This window comes from Stenella coeruleoalba (assembly GCF_951394435.1).
Source record: "Stenella coeruleoalba genome assembly, chromosome: 17".
Lineage (NCBI taxonomy): Eukaryota > Metazoa > Chordata > Mammalia > Artiodactyla > Delphinidae > Stenella > Stenella coeruleoalba.
Window position 1 is genome coordinate 24053604 of NC_137163.1, and position 22383 is coordinate 24075986.

General features: G+C 32.3%; 1 protein-coding gene across 3 annotated transcripts in view; it reads left to right on the forward strand.

Moving 5' to 3' along the window:
• The window catches only part of CSMD3 (CUB and Sushi multiple domains 3), a gene marked incomplete at its 5' end in the record, with an annotated part of 1071061 nt that overhangs the window by 409479 nt on the left and 639199 nt on the right, over window positions 1-22383 (forward strand). For 2 of the 3 annotated variants that reach the window (XM_079901374.1, XM_079901375.1), the window contains 2 exons: window positions 3409-3486; window positions 11054-11141. In XM_079901374.1, the coding sequence (XP_079757500.1) occupies window positions 3409-3486; window positions 11054-11141 (166 nt within the window). The remainder of the gene's footprint in view (window positions 1-3408; window positions 3487-11053; window positions 11142-22383) is intronic. The other variant, XM_079901376.1, reaches the window with a different exon arrangement.

Below are 22383 nucleotides of genomic sequence, written 5' to 3' on the forward strand. Positions count from 1 at the left end.
ATTTTCATTATGCTAAGCATGAGTCAAACCAAAAGAGTAATAAACAAAAATGAACAAAATTGTTAGCATGTGAAAAGTGAAAAGCAGAAGAAAATAAAGGAAAGGGATCTTGGCACATATGTCTACATGTCTTGCATTTAATGAAATGTATTAAAAATTTATTAGAACATACATATTTTTATGTATTTAAAATAGCTTTACACATGAAGGTGCTTCATCTTGAACATTCATTCTTTTATCACTTCTTTCCTTCCTAATTCATGATTAACAAAGGAAATCCTCCAAACAAAATACCTTTAGTTAAATCAGAATTTACAATATAGCATATATTCATTCAATCATAGTACTACTTGAGTAAAATAATGTTGCTGCTTTTGAGAAACTCACAGTACAGTGGAAGGAATCGACACAAACAGCACACTGTCTTTTAATATTTATAAAATTATGTAAAATACCACAACATATTTTAATATCTTTATGATAAAATAAATTTGACATGCTTATAACTGGAATACACTTGTTACAAAGGTCAGGTTAATTTTATAAATTTTATAAGTTAAATGGGATCACTAGAAGCGCCATTGCTTGATGTCATGTTGGTACTTAATACATATACCTTGTAATACATAATATATGTTTTTATGGCATATATTTGAGAATTAACATTTCACTGATTTATGATTTAGAGCAGCATCTTGCAGTTGGTGCTTACAGTATTTGTCCTTTCAATTTATTCAAGAAGAGATATGCTGTATGCTCTTTATATTGAAATTATAAAAATATCTAAAGTATGTGTTTCCTGTTTAACATATTTTAAAGTTTTGAGTGAATTTAAATTTTACATTATTTTCTGTTCACTCCTTTTTATCTCCTAAAATAGTTATTCTCCTGGTTTTCCGTCTTCTGCATCTGTATTACAATTATTTATACTTTTCACTTTTCTTCAATTTAAATTGACAAACAGATGCTTTTAAAAAATAAGGTTAGGGGCTTCCCTGGTGGCACAGTGGTTGAGAGTCTGCCTGCCGATGCAGGGGACACGGGTTTGTGCCCTGGTCCAGGAGGATCCCACATGCTGCGGAGTGGCTGGGCCCGTGGGCCATGGCCACTGAACCTGCGCGTCCAGAGCGCCTGTGCTCTGCAGCGGGAAAGGCCACAGCAGTGAGAGGCCCGCGTACTGCAAAAAAAAAAATAAATAAAAATAAGGTTAGGTCCCTTCAGAACCAGGAAACTGTTTAAAACTTCTTGGTCTCAGATGACATTTTCTTAGCTAGGTATTGTCCCTGATCTCACCAACCAAATAGTCAAATTTAGATATAAGCTCATTACATAAACCTAGTTTATACAAACACACTCACACACACACACACAGAGTTGTTTTCAAAATCCTTTATTTCTAGTAACTGAGCTCTTTGACCCTCTGGATTTTTCTTCTTCAATTTTCTCCTTTGGGTTTACAATCTTTTCATTAAAAAAAAAAAAATTAAGAATTCCAGATTTGTGTTAAGACTACTATGAAATTTTCCAACCCCTTTGTAATACTTAAAGTCAAATCTTATAATGCAGAGAAAAGTAGAGGTAGAATTCCTACTTATAATTCATGTTTGGATTTGGAGAATCTAGAATTATGCCTCAAAATACAAAATGTAAATTTTGTTAAAAATAATTTTCAGGCAGCAGGAAAATTTACAAGTGGCAGAACTAAATTTAGAGCAGCCAACCAAATACAACAGTAGGACTAAACTTTAGCTTACCTTGGGGGCTGGGGTGTGGAAAAGAATTACAACGGAAAACATAACTTGAGAGAGATGTAGTCATTCTTTCACTGTAAATAAAGGGCCTCAGATAAAGAATCTCAAAATTGTAAAGCAACTGAGCAGTCATCTAGTCCTAGCTACTTATTTTAAGAGAAGAGACAGGTAAAAAGGCAGACTCTTGTCCAAAAATCAACAACCACTAATTGCTAAGAATCAGGTATCTTAAATCCTACTCCAATGATCATTTTCATATTTTTTATATGTACTATGTATCGATAGTTTACAGCTGTGTATTTCAGTAAGCCATAAGACTCTGCCTCTACCTCTCTACTTTTGAAGGTAGTGACAAGAAAAAAATCACCTTAAAATGTTTCAAAGGCAGTAAAATATCCTTAAGTTGCATTAATTGGGTACAATGGCAAGTAAGATTTAGTGAAATGATCATTTTAAACTAAAAAAAATCAGTTTTGCTTTTTTCAAATTCACGAAGTGAACAAAACCTAATTGCCTAAATGTTTCAATTTATCATTTCTACCTATAAACCTCGTAAAATGCATTATGTAAAAAATTCAAATTGTAATTGAGGAAGCTAAATATATCCCTTGGATTCTTGTTCATGTGCTTTTTTTAAAGAAAATAATTGTTATTTAAATATCTCATTAGATCAGATTACGTAACATTTTAAATTAGTGGGGTGAGGTTTTAATTAAATAGTTTTTCTTTATTTCACTTGGTGTCATTAAAATTTTAAATAAAGTAGAAAGTAGTCTTCTGAACTATAGTTTATCCCTTTAAAAATTATATAGCAGCTGTAGTTAATAAAATAATTTATACTTAAAAGGAAATAATACTTTTTTCCTTCATCCAAAATACTTAAAAAACTGTTTTTAAAATGTTCCAAGTTACTTCATTGAATTTATAAGTTTTTTAAGGCAAATCCAGTCATATCTACTTTAATATAGTACACAGTGAAATATGCCAGCCTCTTCTGATGTTGATTTTTAATATAATAATATCAAAAAGAGTAGCAACGTATTTTAGATGAAATCCAAAAAGTTATAATTCACTTTCATAAATTTTGTACAATATGGACTGAACATCGATCATTCGCAAGCAATGTGTGAAAGGAAATGGTTATTGGCAGAAATACTAGAATGTATTTTAAGTTTTTTCAATTATGTCATTTTCTTAAATGTGTCCTAATATTTCAATTAGGCTAAATTACCTTAAAAGTACACTAGTTTATTTTAAAAACCAAGCTCCTTAAATTCATCCCACTTTTATAATGTATCAGTATTTTTATTTTTCTAGTTTAATTTATTCTATAAAATTTGATGAATTCAAATAGTTTATGATAAAGAGTTAATGTTTTGCTCTTCTATAAAAACTGGGTAGTGTTAAAAAGTACCTATACATGTATGCAAGATTCTCCCTATAGTAAACTTAAAATCCTTTTATACTGCTTGGTATTTTTACTGCTTAGTGATCAGATTGCTATTTTTTTCTTTATTTTCTTCTGGGTACCCTATATCAAGCTTAAGAAAGCAGTTATTTTAACTTGCATAATTCCATGCTAACAAAATTTGTTAACTTGAATTTCATTTTAAACTTGTGTATCCTGATACATGTTTTTGTTTGTTTTCTTAACTAGTGAAAAAGGCCATAGATTTTAAATCTAGAGGATTTAAATTGTTTCCAGGGAAAGACAACAGCAACAAGTTTTCTATCTGTGAGTGTACTCTTTTTTTTGTTTCTTTCTCTAGTGCAAGAGTGAAGTTTGTGGTGTCTGTGTTGTTTGTGTGTTTTATAAAAATGTTTGTGTATTTACCAAATTAACTGTATTAATATTTATATAACATGCATGATTATTCAATATTTTCTTGTATTTAAATGCATATTGAGTTATTGGTTTATTGTGGTAAACTTTGGAGCTCAGATTGTTTCAAAATGTAAAAGAAAAAAACTCTTTAGATCTAGCATGTTGATAGCATTCTAGTTTTCTAATTCTAGTATGTGAGATAAAAAAATGAGTAAAAATCATCGAATTAATGGTTTCTTGTAGGAATTTTTGTTTGAACGTATCTAAATTTCAACATAATTATTTTTCTAAGGAAAAATTTCTTTAAACAGCAATTTTTCATTTAAGGAAAAATATATTTTAATTTGAGTTAATTTATACAAACACTTAAGTCAGATATTTTATAAATGAATTAACTAGCTAATTAATTTTTGTTTTATTTTGAAAATCTCATGAATTGAACTGAGGTACACATATTTATGTGCTGCCCCAATACACAATTTTGCTTAACATTCAGGGATTTATAGATGATTTGAAGTTCATCCATGAATCTCAGATTAAGAGTCATTGAATTTGAATATTCATTGTTATATTACCATATATGAACATAAAATAAGATTTATAAGAAAGCTATGCATTTTTTCAATATAAGTCAATAGCAGTTTGTAGAAATACCCTGCCTTACTGTTCCTGCAGATACATATTATAAATTTTAAAAGAAGCCATTCATGATACCACATCTGACTTCTAAAATGCCTTATTGATAATAAATAAGATTAGTTATTTTAAATAAATATCATCTTTTAAGCAAAAATACATTTTTAACATTATTTATTTTTATTCAATTCCAAATCATCTAACGAAATGAGTTTAAAACTATTTCTTAAAAAAATCATTCATTATAGTTATATCAGAAAAGGATTCTACCCACATATTTATTGAGTTGTATTTGTAACAGTAAATGGCACAAATTGAGCAATTACTTCACTTATCAAGAAGCAAACTTGGAGCCTGTTGGTATCAAATATTTTAAAGTGTCCTAATTTTAAAATGTGATTTTTCACATTTTGTTAGATTTGAGAATACGAAACCAAAAATAACAGATATCAGTAGGAAAATGTCAAATTGGGTTACCTGTTTGGAAAGCATTAAACAGTTCATTTCAAAGTATTTAACTATATAAGTATGATTTATTGTTATATTTTTAGTGTTAAAACATATTTTCAAAATTGATAACAGTTTTTAGGGAAAATAAATAATCTATAGTATTTTTCATATATTAATTATTTGATACATTTCAGAGAGAAAGATATTTTTCCTATACAAGAAAATATAAACATAAAGTTGTTAGGTGAAATTATTCTGACATATCATATTTTATCATGTCAACATGAAGGAAATGATGCAGACTTAAATAATTATGTTTACTACTTTTTTTTCCTAATATTTTGTCTGGCTAATCTATTTATTTTGGAAATCTAAGAAGAATTATGGGCTATCACTTTCTTACTCTTTCCTCATTTTGGTTACACAAATGTTATTTTATATGCTTCATGCTTCAAACTTTCAGATGTCCTGGGAAAATTAGGCTATGTATACTGAAATTAAGATGTATTCAACTCTACATCATCAACAATTATAAATATTACAGTATATATAAATGTATCATAGTAATATGCTGTACACCTAAATCTTACACAATGTTACACATCAAATTTATTCAATAAGAAAAATATGTATGTAACTTTTTATACTTGGTATATTGTCTTAGTGGGCATACATATTATTTTCATTGTTCTTGTACAGTGGTTATGAGGATGAACAAGAAAGGGAATTTTAGACATAGCAGTGTACCTGGGGAAACAAATAAACCCTGATTATATATATATATATATGTATGTATATATTTAATTTAAAGAATATTTACTTTTAAATTGTCAGGAGTAAAGTTAATGAGACAAAAAGAAAAAAGTTACTCATAAAGCAAAAAATGTTAATTTACTTCATAATTTTAAAATACATTTTACATTTATCTATTACAGCTTATGTAGGAGATAAAATATACTCTTGTGCTTTCTCATTTTTATTTTTATTTATTTATTTATTTATTTTTGCGGTACGCGGGCCTCTCACTGTTGTGGCCTCTCCCCTTGTGGAGCACAGGCTCCAGACGCGCAGGCTCAGCGGCCATGGCTCATGGGCCCAGCTGCTCCGCGGCATGTGGGATCCTCTCGGACTGGGGCACAAACCCGTGTCCCCTGCATGGGCAGGCAGACTCTGAACCACTGTGCCACCAGGGAAGCCCTCTTATTTTTATTTTTGAATAGAAATAATTCAACTTTCATCAAGGCAGATTATTTATGCCAATTTTTTTTAGCAACAATAACAAGCCAACATTATTTTATTTTCCTACATTTTTTTCTCAAATGTTTAATAGCTAGCTACAAATATATATTCTCTATGGTTGATCACAGAGAAAGTTATAATGCTTTAATTTTTATCATTATTATATATCTGTTATCAAGTAGGCATTTCGGTCTTCATCTCTTTGAATCATTAATTTAACACAGAGCCAAATAATTTTAAAAGGAGACAATTTTTATCTGACATTAAACTTTCAAAGGAAAAAAATAATAATAAAGCTTGTGTTCTTTGCAAAAACTATCAATTCAGTCACTAGAACTTCCAGGAGTGAGCATAATTATGGAGGACATGAGCTACACACATTTCCAAATTGCATCTTCCCTTAATAGCACCTTTAAAGTTTAACTAAGAAACAAATTAATAAGAGATTCAGGAAACTGCAGTAGTGTTCATGGGAAGCATTTGGTTGTTTAAATAGCTAATTCAGATTCTTTTTCCTACTTTAGTACCTGAACTCTATGTAGTCTCTTTCCATCCCTCATTGTTACCAAAGAGAGTAGGTTTGCAAATAAAGGAAAAAATATTTTTAATTTAAAAAATAAAAATAATTTTTTATATTTTAACATGTTGAATTGACTGCATTTATTCTTGCCAACTTTTCTACTAGGCTATTCTAAAATTTTAAGGTGGAATTATAAAGACACTGTGAGCTTTCCATAATGTATTTTTAAAAATTATTTCATCTTCTTCAAGTCCATACTTTGATGCATTCTTATTATACATTCATTGCGCAATTCTATTTGAACTACTTCTCCATGGCAGGGCCATGCTAGACTAAGAAGGTAAAAAGATAAGATACAAAGATAAAAAGATAAGATACAAAGATAAAAGGTAAAAAGGTAAAAAGATAAGATACAAAGATAAAAAGATAAGATACAGTCTCAGTTGGCAAGGATCCAGCATTTTATTGGGAAGCTAAATGAGTTATGTGACAACTCTTTGGAGGATATAAAGTTAGTATAAAATTACATTCTGTCCACATTCATGATGTTGGAGTTCAGAACGAGATCCAAAGCATTCTATTTTATAAGGTGGAATAAAATTTTTAAATCTAATATAAAGAAAAATCTAAGATGCCACCAACTGGATGAGGTAATGTAGAGATGACTTTTAGTAAGATGACTTTCAATATCTAGTTATATTTATCTTTAGAGTAGATTATGTGCTATGTAAAATCAGAAGCTTAAGAAACTTGCTTGTAATAACAATATTTTATTTTGATGTTGACTAATTTTACAGTATTTTTAAGCTAGAATATACAATAATATAGTACATTAATTAAAATTACTATGGCATATTTTATAAGCACATATAATAAATATACTTCAATGTTATAAGAAATGATAATTCATCCAATTTTTTTAATTCTATAAATTCTGCCCTCTCTTTTTGTCACTGATGTGTGGGGAAAAGGATTCATATTGCATTAGTACTAGTAATAATAATAATAATAATATTATTATTATTGTCCTTAAAGTTCAGAGCAAAAAGGATATTCCCTGTAGTTATGCTCTTTTCAAGAGGCAAGACCCTGTCCATGTAATTAACTTTTAAAGAGCACTCATGTTATTTTTACAAGTTACAAATTGAAAGAAGTAAAAATGATAAATATTTGTCCAGTTGTTTGAATGGCATTACGTAGTGAAAGCAGCTGACTGAATGGATACTAACTTCATTTGAATGTCTTGGCGTCACTAGCTATGGGCAGTTATGTAGCATCTAAATATCAGAAAAATAAGAGATTATATACTTTGTTCTTTATTTTTTATTTTAAATTTTTTAATTAAAGAACACTAAATACATGTATCATGCAGCAGCTCTCCCGTTATCTTTACAATTTAAGTTGGGAAATTTTTCACTATTGCAGATGTCCAAAGACAGCTGTTTAAAGGACACTTTCAAACAGACAAAAGTAATTTGACAATTAAATCATGAGAACTGGGATTAATTAAGTGAACATGGTGAAAGTTATAAATATGGTCTGCATTCTAAAATAAAATATTTGGAAAAGTGTTTTGAATTTTAAGTATTGATGCCCTTTCTCCTTTCTGAGCTTTCTGTACAAGATGGAGAGCTCAGGTGTTAAGAGTAGAATTTCTTGAATCAGTCTGCCAAGGTTGAAACCTAGACTAAGGCAGAAAGTGGAAATAGGACTTTAGAAATGTGTCTTAACCTCTCTATGCCTCAGTTTCCTCACCTGTAGGAAACATATAATACAAGCAGCTACCCTTCAGATTTGTGTGAAGAGTAAATGAGCTGATACATGTAAAGGGTGTAGATTAGTTCCTGACACATAGTACTGTGTCTTAGCTATTGTTAAAATTTATATTAACCTAGGCAATAATGATGATGAAATGGAAAAAATGAAATTTTTTATTATTTTTATTTTCTAATGTATTCACAGACACATCTATTTTTACCTATAATCTGTGTTATAAATTTAGTATAATAGTATAGAAAGCCTAAGTCATGCCACTTCTTTTTCTTATCTCTATCATATGTTAAAAAAGTTACACTTTAATAGCATACACTATAATATTTTCAAAAGTCAGTTATAGGATAGTTCTTCCCATAGAAAAAATACTCATTGAAAACAGTGTACAACACATTGCTTTTAATCAACCTACTAGGAAATATTTACTGAGAAGTCATTAGTCATCTAGGCCCTGTGGGAATATTAAAATAATTATGTTTTTCCTTATCTTTATCAAATGTATAATATATTTGTATATATGACTAAGGAATATGAAACTATTAACAGTATGACAAAATAATTAAAAAATTAAATATAAAATTGTTCATGTCATGTAAAAAGAGGGATTAGAAAATCTGGAAAAACATGACAGTGGGACTTGGGGCTTCCCTGATGGCGCAGTGGTTGAGAGTCCGCCTGCTGATGCAGGGGACATGGGTTTGTGTCCCGGTCTGGGAAGATCCCACATGCTGCGGAGCGGCTGGGACCGTGAGCCATGGCCGCTGAGCCTGTGCGTCCGGAGCCTGTGCTCTGCAACTGGAGAGGCCACAACAGTGAGAGGCCTGCGTACCACAAAAAAAAAAAAAAAAAAAAAAAAAGTGGGACTTGAGCTGAGTCTTGAAAATTACATAGAATTTTGATAGCTGAAGAGGAAGAAATGGAAAACATGGAGACCTGGAGAAAACACAAAGCATGGAATAAGCATGGCTAACCAGTAAAATTGCAGAAGAATGAAGAATCTGTTGGACTTGAGTTATGGATGTATATTGGTGGCTAGTGGGTAGTAGAGTTGATATACTTAGAAATCTAGAATCATAGGCTATTTGGACAGTAATGAAAACTGTGGTTGAGAAAGTTTAGTTCTAGTACTCAAGATGAATTGGAAGAGAATGATAATAGAGAAACAAAAGCATCAGTGATTAAGCTGGATTTGAGCATGCACATGAAATGACTATGAGAATTTTGGTGGGTTGACCTAGTAGGTCATTGAAGGAGCAAGACGGAGCTTGGGGAAAAAAAATGACAAAACCATATATTTGAAATTCTTAGCAAAGAGGTAATTTTTCAAGCCACAAGGAAAACATAAAATATGGAGAATTATGGGTCATTGTCTTTGAATTTGCTCTCTGTATGTGATATCAGCTAAAGTAAGAGAGGGGCCAAAACAAACATAAGAAGGAACAAAAGCCAGAAAGATAAAAAGAAATTAATTAGCAAGTCAGCAGACCAAGAAAAGCAAAAATATCACATGCTTTGTGTGGATTGGTGAACTTGTAATTTGGCAGCAATAAGGATACTGTTGAGGATATTTAGGAAAGTGATTTTTATAGAATGAAGGGTGCAAACACAAAATTTCATATCTAATTGAAAATATGGCAACTTTACCGGAGCTGTGACTGTTGGGCCATCATCTGATAGTTATCTTGCTATCTAATCAATATGAACAAGTTGACAATCTGAACTAAATGATGCAGGGATCCAGTGGTTCTCAATATTGACTCTACATTAGAATCACCTGGAGGATTATTAAAAAAATCAAACAAAAACAACAACAACAAAAAACAGATCCACAGGGTCCTACCCAAAGTAATTGCATTAGAATATCTAGACATAAAAGTTAAGCGTCTTTATTCTTTTAAAAAAGCTGTAGAGGTGATTCCAACCCACAATGTAGGACAAGAACCATTTCAAAGTTTACATTTTTCCCTCTCTAGAGTCTCTACTCAGGTCCCATTCTTTTCTTTAAAACGCAGATAAGTTGATAAAGAGGAAAATAGAACTTACTCTCTAATTCACTATAAGATTGAATTCATGAAACAGTATCACTCAGATATTTCAGACCTTATCTGGTTTAATGATCTTCCCATTTGAAGAAAAGCGCTGTCTTGGGGAATTATTTATTTACTGTGATCACATTCACTGAAAATATTAATAAATCTTTTTAATAATTGGGTGTTCTGAAAAAACTGCTGAAAGTGTACAATGGCTAAGTAAAACACAGTCATGGAAATTGTTAAAGGGTAAAACCCTTATTTTGATTTTCATCATTATATCATAATTCAATGACATGCTTGATAATTTGTGCCACAGTTTTACTTTCACATTGGCAGATTGAATTCTTTGTTATATATCAAATAAAAAGTGGTAATACACTTTTTTCCACAGGGTCTTATTTTTCTATTGCAACTTTAAAAATAATAAGTACCCAAACGACACTGCCCTAACTGGTGGTGACTTCTCTACTGCCAATAATTAATGGAAACTCTGGCACTGATACCCTGGGAGTACATTACAAGAGATTTCACTATTTGATAGTAATTAAAAATATGTTAATTGTTAATGTGTTAATATTCAGATTAGTAAGTCATTGAATAGGAACATGAAACTTACTTTCTTATATGTCCACAAATAGAAAAAATGTTTTTGTCCTCATTATTGGTTTATCAAACTATATTTAACTTTCTCTATATAAGCTATAGTGATTACAATAACAAAATACAAGAATATATTTTATGTACAACTTTAAATGAATATCATCCTTGTTTTCCTAATCATATATGTTTTGATTATTTTTTTCTTTTCTTTTTTCTGTTGTTCCAGTAAATGAGGGAGGTATTAAAACAGCTTCCAATTTATGCCCAGATCCAGGAGAACCAGAAAATGGGAAGAGAGTTGGATCAGATTTTAGGTAAGATTTTAAATTGTTTATTTCATTATTTATTTTGTTAAGGTTTATTTTAATTTTAACTTCAAATATAACTAATAATATGGAGATGAAGACCTGGTGACTTAAAAGTGTGGCAACTAGATTTCATTGATGTGTTACCATTAATAATATTTCAGTATTTTAAAGTGACTACTCAAATTTATTAGGATACTTTTTGGAGTTTAAATGATTAATCTATTGTCATGTAGTAAGTGAAAAATCATGGGATTTGATTTGAAAGACATGAGTTTGAATTCAACTTCTATTGCTTATTAATTGTCTGATCTTTGGTAAGTTATTCAATCCTTTCTGCCTGAGTTTCCTCTTCTGTAACATGTATATCAAATTTACCACATAGAATGGTGAGTTTCAAATGAGGTACTGCCTGTGAAACCTTCCTGCAAATGTTCTATAAACATTTTATATGTAATTTTTAGAAGTAAATGTAACTTGAATAAGTTTTATCTCTATCTTAAAATTAGTATTTATTTTAAAATTTGAAATTAGTTTACTTACAACATAGAAAATGTATGTAGTAGAATATGGTAGCCATTAACTTACACTATCAAACAATATTTTTTAAAAATCTTGAATTTTCAGTAGTCCTCTGTAACATTTTACAAATGAAAGATACAAAAAATCCTATAAAATAGTAAGTGATAATTTAGTTAACATTCACAAATACTTATTTTCACAAAATATTCATGATATATTAAATTTAAAAAATGATAATGGTTATAGTTACACATACCACACATTTACAATCTTTTCTTCTTTATATTGTTTGTATAAAGGACAAATGCTGTGCTAAAGAATATCCCTATGAATAAAAAGATAGTTCTTATAATAAAGACCTGTGAACATTTTGTCCCCATGGATCATTCAAGTTAACTTAAAGTTATATTTTGATATACTTGCAGTGGAAAACAATATTAGTTCAATATGAATAAAATTGTAATTTTCTAAAAATTTTACAGAACTTTCTTTAACTAGTCTGATAATTAATATGGACAATAATGTTTGAAAAAATCACACTAGAAAGAAATTCAAAAGACCTGGGAAACTAGTCAGTCTGATCTTAATAAACTAAATGACTATATTAAAAATCAGGGCTTCCCTGGTGGCGCAGTGGTTGAGAGTCCGCCTGCCGATGCAGGGGACACGGGTTCGTGCCCCGGTCCGGGAGGATCCCACATGCCATGGAGCGGCTGGGCCCGTGAGCCATGGCCGCTGAGCCTGCGCGTCCAAAGCCTGTGCTCCGCAACGGGAGAGACCACAACAGTGAGAGACCCGCGTACCGCAAAAAAAAAAAAAAGAAAAAAAAAATCAACTAAATCTCTCAACCTCAATAATTAACTGATATTTCATAGACTGCAGAGTGGTAAACAATTTACCTAGTATTTTTACATGTATTCTTTATTTATTATAAAATGCTATAAGGTGTTTATTATTTTATTCCCACTTTACAAATAAGAAAACTGAAACTCTGTTTATCCAGCTAATAATTTGATGGAATTGAAATTTGAACTCGTTACTTCCTGATTCTAAATCCTGACCCTTTAATCACTATATTACATTATGCTTTGAAACCAAACTTCATTCACATCCCATCCTTGCAGTAAACTGTCTTGTCTTCTCCAAGAGTTGGTTTCGTCAGATCTAAAAACGAGGATAATAATACTTGTTTCATGGATTGAGGGAAAGATTACATGAGATAACGTATGCATGGTAGTAATCATAAAGCTTAAGACAAATAAGTATTCAGTTAATTCTAGCTTCTATTATAGTATGATAAGATAAATGAAATAGTTATTAATATTTATTTGGTCTCACTTTTTGCAAAAATATGAGGTTTATTAGAAATAGACTTAATAGGAATATAGTGAGTTAAATTACCTTTTCGTGGATTTCAAATCATAAGATTATCTTACAGTCATGTTTCAAGACCCTGATAGATGTTAGTCATCAAGATGCTCACAGTCAGGCTAAGATATAATAGAGTCATTATAATTTAAGAACATGCGGAATGTCATGGAGACAGAAGAGGTATGGTATTTTGGACAGCTAGGAGATGAGGGTCACAGAGGCAAATGTTGAGGTGGAAGTATGAAGTATGATTGGAATCTGGTATAGAGAGGCAGAGAAATCCAGAGACCATTTATATGTTTATACATTCATTGTCTACATATATTGTTTGCCTATTGTGTACCTGGCTTTGTACCAGGAACAAATAAAACACTTAACAGCAGACATAGTACATGCCCCCCATAGGTCTTCAAATTTAATGGCAAAAAAGACAATAAACAATGAAATGAATCTCAAGTTTTAAAAAGTACTGTGAAATAAGAAAGTAAAATAAAAAATTAAGCTTCTGTGAGAGAGGATAAAGATGTCAGAGTGGGAATCCACCCAGTGTAAGAAGGTCCCACTTTCATTGATACCAGAAGAATTTTATGCCTTTAGACTATAGGAAAGGAAGAGCCTCACACTGAGGAAGAGCTTGATGAGCCATTCCAGGAAAATAAAGATTAGGGAGTCTAAATTATAGACTGTAAATTGAAGAAAAGCACAGAATTCAATAGAAAAGCTGTAGAATGAAGTTGAGGAGATGTGGGGAAACCAGAGCTCTTATTCAGAAGAAGCAGATTGGCAGCCATTCTGCTTAATCTGCACTGAAGATATGTTTTGTTTTAAACACACAGTGTTTTTAAAATATGTGAGTCAACATTTAAAAATCAGGAGATTTCACACACACATACACACACACGTGCACGTGCACACACGTTTTTGTATTCCCTTTTTAGATTTGGCAGCTAAAACCAATGTACCTTCATTGCGACATCTACTAGAACCAATTAACAGATGTTCCCTTTAGGCTAAGCAAACTCTCTGGTTCACAGTGGTCACTCCTAGGCTTCTTCACTCATGTGGGTCACCTACCTATTATGGGAAGCTGTAAAGAGTTTTGAGAGAGAGAGCTGATTCAATTTATATTTTCAGTACATCATGCTTTATACTTTAGATAGGTGGATTGAAGAAAACAAGTTTTAGTTAGAAGGCCAGTGCAGCAGTCTGGTTTTAAGATGGTAGAGACTTAGACTATGGTGATAGCAGTGAACTAGACAGACTCAAGATATCTTTTGGGTCTTGGACACTCAAAGTCTCAGTGTCCAATGATATTTTATGTGGAAAGTAAGAAAACAAAAAAGGATGATCCCTAATTTCCTCAGCTTGAACATCATGAAATTAGGGTAAATAATTATATTTAATTAAGTGTGGAAGTCCAGAGGTTTTGAGGGAAAAAAATAAGAGTTCAGTTTAGAGATTGTAAACTTCAAATGACTTAGTGATTTACAAGTGGGTATGTTAAGTTCATAGGTGAACATAATTAAAGTTCAGAGATAGCAAGGAAATATCAGTATGTAGATGTTACTAAGAATCCTAAAGCAGCATGAATAGATGACATCAGTTAGACAGTGTAGAATGACGAGTGAATCTATGACATAGTCCAAAGTTCTATGCTATTTCATGATATGATTGATTTTAAGAAGCTATCAGGGGCTTCCCTGGTGGCGCAGTGGTTGAGAGTCCGCCTGCCGATGCAGGGGACACGGGTTCGTGCCCCGGTCCGGGAAGATCCCACATGCCGTGGAGCAGCTGGGCCCGTGAGCCATGGCTGCTGAGCCTGCGCGTCCGGAGCCTGTGCTCTGCAACGGGAGAGGCCACAACAGTGAGAGGCCCGTGTACTGCAAAAAAAAAAAAAAAGAAGCTAGCAAATCATTCTCACGAGTAGCAAGAGAAATAGGCATGGATGAAGTAAGGGAAGGAAGTCCTTTAAAAGGGGTCAGGAATTTTCAATACAATTGAAAATGATGAGGACAGAAGACTGTCTCTTAAATTTGACAACATGAAGGTTGTTGGCAAGAGTGATTTCATTGGAGTGACAAAGGTTGAAACAAATTGAAATAAGCTGAAGAGTGAATAGACAGTTCAGATAGGTAATAGCTTTGGAACATCAAATTGCATAAAGCAGAAGAATAATGGAGCAGTTCTATAGTCATTAGGAAGTCAAATAGATTTTCTTTTTAGAGATACAAGAAACCAGAGCTTGTTTATTGGATGATACAAATAATCCTGTAGAGAGGAAAATACGGATGATAGGAAAGATTCCTAGTGGGTATAAGTAAAGGAACATAACTTTTTTGGAGAAAATAAACATGATCCCAAGGACAGGAATAGTGCTCTAGAGACTGTGAGCCACAACTACTGAGCCTACGTGCCACAACTACGGAAGCCCGCGTTTCCTAGAGCCCATGCTCCGCAACAAGAGAAGCCACCACAATGAGAAGCCCACGCACCGCAAAGAAGCCCCTGCTTGCTGCTACTAGAGAAAGCCCATGCGGAGCAACGAAGACCCAATTAAAAAAAAAACAAAAATAACAGATTTTGTGAAGGGAAAATGAGAGACCTTATATTTAATACTTTTACTCTGTGAAGGCTGCATCAAGCAAGACCATCAAATTTATATATATATATACACACACATACATATAAATGAGAGAGAGAGGATGGGAATGGTTGGGAGAGGAACTTTGAGAGAAAAACTGGAAATAGTCATTACCCAATAGTGGGAGAGCAAGTTTGATATAGAAATATTACCTTGCTAAGTAATTTTGAGTGTCCTTTTGAGATTGATGATAATGAATCTGCCTAGTTATATGATTTCTGTCTAGAATTACTAAGTTTCCCAGGTACAAGCATTAAAAGGATTGTGCAAAGGCGTGATAAAATTCAGTGCATTCAGGAAATTTCTAGTGATTCTTCTAGGCATAACAAATAGAAACATGGATGTGGAGCAAAGAAAATTTCAAGCAGAGTTATAGGTTGGGGTCCTTTACAAGATAAGTGGATTAGATCATCTTTCATGTTCAGTTTCAGCTATAAACAAGACCGATTCAGAAATAGCAGGTAAAATATTTTTAATCTGTTTCAGAAGGGAAAGAAATATTTTTTTTGTGTTTTAAAAAGTATAAAACAGTAATCATTCTTATATAAAAGGCTATGGGAAGCACCCCAAAGAATAAGAGAAGGGAAAGCAGGTAAAGGAATAAAAATCACTGACAAAAGATATACTGTGTCAGCTTATTTTGAAGCAATATACATTTAGTTAGGGCTTGAATTAACTCTCTGTTACTGGACCCCTATCATTTCAAAGGAAAATTAGCCTCTGTTAGGCAGGTACACGATGAATCACTGCTTCATATGGAAGCAAGCTTGGTTGTTGGATTGAAGCACCAGTCCCTGCCCCATAAATATTAAAACAAACAACAAAGAAGCAAAAAACACAAAAATAACTCATGACAATCTCTTCTGGTGCCCTTTACCCATTTATCTATGTAATACTCTAGTTCTTTGAGGTACCAGGGCTCACACATTCTGCAATTTAGCAAACATCCAGGTAAGTGTAAGAAGTCAGTCTCCCCCACTATTTAGTGCCTCTTTACTCACTGAATTATCTTCTTGAAGCCTCCCTCCTAACTGGGTTGAGGTAGGAGTGGGGACCACCCACTCAAATGCTCCAATTCCCTCCAAAGAAATTATACTTGCAAACTTTTCATTAATTGGTATACTCAAATCTTCTGATACATCCTTCCTGGAGCTAAGCTATGTGTTATTCTAATGATCTTGAATGATTTTTTTTTAATACATCCTTAACAAATTCTACACAAATGTTCTGAAACCCCTCTTTTAGAATGTGTGAGCACATATCCTCATTTATCAGCCTTGGGGCTTCAGCTAAAACTGAAAGAACCAGAAATGTCTCATTTGTTAACATACTTTTCCATAAATGATCATTTCCGAAGAAGGGAAAATTGTGAAACAAGTCCTATGCCATCTGTAAGTATGAAAAATTGATGAGGACCTAACCATAGATGATTTTTAAAACAAATGAATGAATGGACGTTCTAATAACAGAACATTAAACTGTTTATAAGCTGCATTTATTAAGATTTCATCTATAAATGTTTGTGTTTCCTAAATCTTAAAATTATATGGCTTCTAAGATAAGCACACAAATATACATAAATATAAAACAACTTTTGTTTATTGGCTTCTTAGCTGTTAAGAACATGTTTTTCTCTGTTACTCATATCTTAAAAAACTCTACCAAGACAGTTTCTCAAGATTTGCCAATTACCATTGTTAATCTTATAGCAGCCCCTGAATGTATTGGCATAGGATCTAGGGAGAGCAATTCTTATGCACCGGACTAGAATTCAGGTCTTATTTTCAAGTGCAATATTATTTTCTTATAACACACAAAAATTATTTAGATAGTAGGGTGGCTTTCGAGTTTTTAAATTGGAAACACCATTTCCTAGCAAGCCAAACTTAAAACTTGGTAGTAATTACAAGCAGCCAGGGGCAGGGTGGGGGTGAGGGGCAGACAGGAAAGTAGGAACAGTTGTTTATAGCACCAAACACCACTGATTCTTTTTTTTGGGGGGGGGGTTTATTGTTTTAATTTTTATTGGAGTATAGTTGATGTACAATGTTGTGTTAGTTTCAGGTGTACAGCAAAGTGAATCAGTTTCATATACATGTATCCACTCTGTTTTAGATTATTTTCCCATACAGGCTATTACAGTGTATTGAGTAGAGTTCCCTGTTCTATACAGTAGGTCTTTATTAGTTATCTATTTTATATATAGTAGTGAGTATATGTCAATCCCAATCTTCCAATTTATCCCTCCCCACCCCATTATCCCCTGGTAACCATAAGCTTGTTTTCTACGTCTGTGACTCTATTTCTGTTTTGTAAATAAGTTCATTTGTACCCTTTTTTTTAGATTCCACATATAAGTGATATCATATGATATTTGTCTTTCTCTGTCTGACTTACTTCACTCAGCATGACAATCTCTAGGTCCATCCCTGTTGCTGCAAATGGCATTATTTTGTGTTTTTTTATGCCTGAGTAATAGTCCATTGTATCCATGTACCACATCTTCTTTATCCATTCCTCTGTTGATGGACATTTAGGTTGCTACCATGTCCTGGCTATTGTAAATAGTGCCGCATTGGACATTGGGATGCATGTATCTTTTCAAATTATGGTTTTAGAGGGAAACTACCTCAACGTAATAAAAGCCATGAACAACAAATCCACAGTGAACATCATTCTCAGAGGTGAAAAAACACAGATTTTTCTTTTGAAGTATCTCTAGAGTCTGAGCCCTCATCCATTGCCACTTCTATTCTTTTAGCTCAGATTTGATTAAATCCCTAACAATTCCTGCAGGCTTCAAGGTTTCAGTGTAGTGTCACTCAATGCAATCAATAAACCACCAAAACCGTAAATAAAAATATATAAATTGATTGATTAGAATCAAAATGTCAGTGTCCTTTGGTCTGTAAATTCGGATGCTAAGAGAGAAGGGATTAATTAAAGTACTTTTAAAAGTTTTTGCTTGTGGTTTGTTTTTTTGTTTGTTTTGTTTTCTTTTACTTAAACATTGCAAAACCTAGTTAGAACTGCTTTGAAATTTGAAGCAGGTAACTTCTCATGTTACCTGCCATCCTATAATAAAATAGCATTGCCTTTTCTATTCATTTATCTTACACTATTTTATAGTACTCATCACCACTGAAGTAATGTATATGTATTTTATTTTTATGTTTTCTGTCAAGCCCCACTAGAATATTGGCTGTAACAGTCCATGGCCTTTGGTATAGTATCAACTTCACTGAAAATAAGTTTTAGCCACTCAATAAATACTTGTTTTTTAAACAAATGGGATCTTAAGAAATTTATGAAATCACTAATCTTTCAAGATTTAGAATATATAAAACACTTTCAAGACAGAACACTAGGTAGGCATATACACAGTTTCACTTCATAATGTATATAAATATTATTTTCATAATATTTTTAAAATACCACAGCAAAAATATTACTTTTAAAAAGGCATACAAAAACTTGAAAGAGCAAATTAAATACAAAGATGAAGAATAGTAAAAAGTAGAGTAGATATAAATGAAAGTGAACAAGAAATTAATAGAGAAAAATCCATAAAACCAAAAGGTAGTTTTATTGAAAAGATCAATGAAATTGATAATCTCTAGAGACAGACTAATCAAAGAGAGAGGGAGAGAGAGAGAGAGGGAAAGAGAGAAAAGAGAGTAAGAGAAGAGATACAATCCATAAATATTAAAGGATAATAAAGAAATATGAGAAATAATAAAGAAATACAAATTTGATAATTTAGGTTATATTGATGGATTTCTTGAGAATTTCTATAAAATTCTCACAAAAAGAAATAAATCATCTGAAATGACCTAAAACTATTAAAGAAATTGAATCAATAATTAAAACCTTCCGTTGGTGGGAATGTAAATTGGTACAGCCACTATGGAGAACAGTAAAAACTAAAAATACAAGTACCATATGAGCCAGCTACCCCACTCCTAGGCATATACCCAGAGAAAACCATAATTCGAAAAGATACATGCCTCCCAATATTCATTGCAGCACTATTTACAATAGCCAGGTCATGGTAGCAACCTAAATGTCCATTAACAGAGGAATGGATAAAGATGATGTGGTACATATATATATAATGGACTATTAGTCACAAAAGAGAACAAAATAAGGCCATTTGCAGCAACAAGGATGGACCTAGAGATTGTCATACTGAGTGAAGTAAGACAGAGAAAGACAAATACCATATGATATCATTTATATGTGGAATCTAATAAAAAGGTACCAATTAACTTACAAAACAGAAGTTATAGTCACAAATGTAGAAAACAACCTTATGATTACCAGAGGATGCAGGGGGGGGGAATAAATTGGGAGATTGGGATTGACATATACACAATACTATATATAAAATAGATAACTAATAAGAACCTACTGTATAGCACAGAGAACTCTACTCAATACTCTGTAATGGCCTATATGGGGAAAGAATCTAAAAAAAAGATTGTATATATGTATATGAAACTGATTCACTTCCCTGTACACGTGAAAATAACACAATATTGTAAATCAAATATACTCCAATAATTTTTTTTTTTTTTTTTTTTGCGGTACGCGGGCCTCTCACTGCTGTGGCCTCTCCCGTTGCGGAGCACAGGCTCCAGACGCGCAGGCTCAGCGGCCATGGCTCACAGGCCCAGCCGCTCCACGGCATGTGGGATCTTCCCCGACCGGGGCACAAACCCGTGTCCCCTGCATCGGCAGGCGGACTCTCAACCACTGCGCCACCTGGGAAGCCCGCCAATAATTTTTTTAATGAAATAAATTTAAAAATAAACCTTCCAAAATAGCAAGCATCAGGCCCAGATTGATTCACTGGTGAATTTTAACAAACATTTAAAGAATAAATGATACCAATTCTCTACAATCTCTTCCAGAAAAATAGAGGGAGTACTTTCAAACTCATTTTACGAGTGCTCACTACCCTAATACAAAAATCAAAGACATTGCTGCAAAGGAAAATTTCAAATCAATATGTCCAATGAAGATAGATGCAAAATTTTTCAACAAAATATTAGCAGATTAAGTTTGACAGTGTATTAAAAGAAGTATACAGCATGACTAAATGGGTTTTATTCCAGGTATAGAGGGCTGGCTTGACATTCAGAACTCAAGTCATCTCATAAGTGGGCTAAAAAAGAACATATCACTATTGCAATAGAATGAAGAAAAAAAACCAAAAAACATTTGACAAAATCCAACCCTCTCAGAAAATTACAAAGAAAAGAGAACTTTATCAATTTGTTAAAGAACATCTGCTACTACAAATATGGAGCTAACATGATAATACTTAGTGGTGAGAAACTTTTTCCCAAGATCAGAAACAAAACAAGAATTTCCCCTCTCACCACTCTTTTTCAACATCATACTGAAAGTCTTAGCTAATACACTAAGACATGAAAAGGAAATAAAAGGTTTATAAATTTGGAAGGAAGAAATGAAACAGACTTTTTTTCTTGCAGATTGTATGATTGTCTATGTAAAAAGTTCCAAAGAATCAACAAAGAAACTTGTGGAACTAGTAAGTGATAATAGCAAGGTTTTACGATACATATACAAAAGTTAATTGTTTTTTTGTATACCAGCAATGAACAAGTGGAATTTGAAATTAAAAGCACAGTATCATTTACATTAGCACCAAAAAGTAAAAAAGAAAGACTTAGGTTTAAATATAACAAAATATTTATAAGATCTATATGAGGAAAATGACAAAATTCTGATTAAAGAAATCAAAGATCTAAATCAATGGAGAAATATTCCAGGTTCATGGATGGGAAGAATTAATATTAGTAAGATGTCAAATCTTTCCAACTTGAGCTATAACTTCAGTGTTATCTCAGTAAAAATCCAAGAAAGTTATTTTGTGTCCATCAACAAAATAATTCTAATATTTATGTAGAAAGGCAAAGACCCAGAATAGCCTACATGATATTGAAGAACAAACAAGGGGCTAACTCTTCCTCAGGAAGAGGGTGAGGGATGAGTAGGTAAACTTATTTGGGGCAGTGAAACTATTCTGTATGATACTGTACAGGTGAATACATGACATTATGCATTTGTCAAAACCTATAGAATACAAAGAGTGAACCCTAGTATAAATGTGGACTTAATTAATTAAATGTATCAATATTGATTTGGTTCATCAACTGTAACAAATGTACCCCACTAATGCAAGATGGTAATAATAGAAGAAACTGTGTTTGTGTGTGCATGTGTGTGTTGAGGGGGGAAGAAGGGTGCATATAGGAACCTTCTGTACTTTCTGTGCATTTTTTCTATAAATGTGAAATTGTTCTGAAATATAAAGTATTAAAAATGAAACAAAAACATACAAGCAATTTTATATTTTGAACTGAGTGATATATATATATCTGTATGCATGCACACATACATGTGTGTGTTTTTTTTTGACTATAATATCATATTAAAATACTTCTCTAGAATATTGGTATAATAAACTCAAACGTTTCATTTTCCTGGCATGGCAGTAATTTCTGAGAAGGAGAACTTTAGAGAGAAGGAAAAGAGATATTTCAATTGAGACGTGTTTTTTGACAGATAAGAACAGCTCCCCCATCTCAGTGTCCATGGCCACAATTGTAGTTAACCCTTTTTAAACATTTTTAGGTAATTGCAATGTCAGCTTTACTAGCTGTAGATTCTTCCTCTTTTCATCCATGT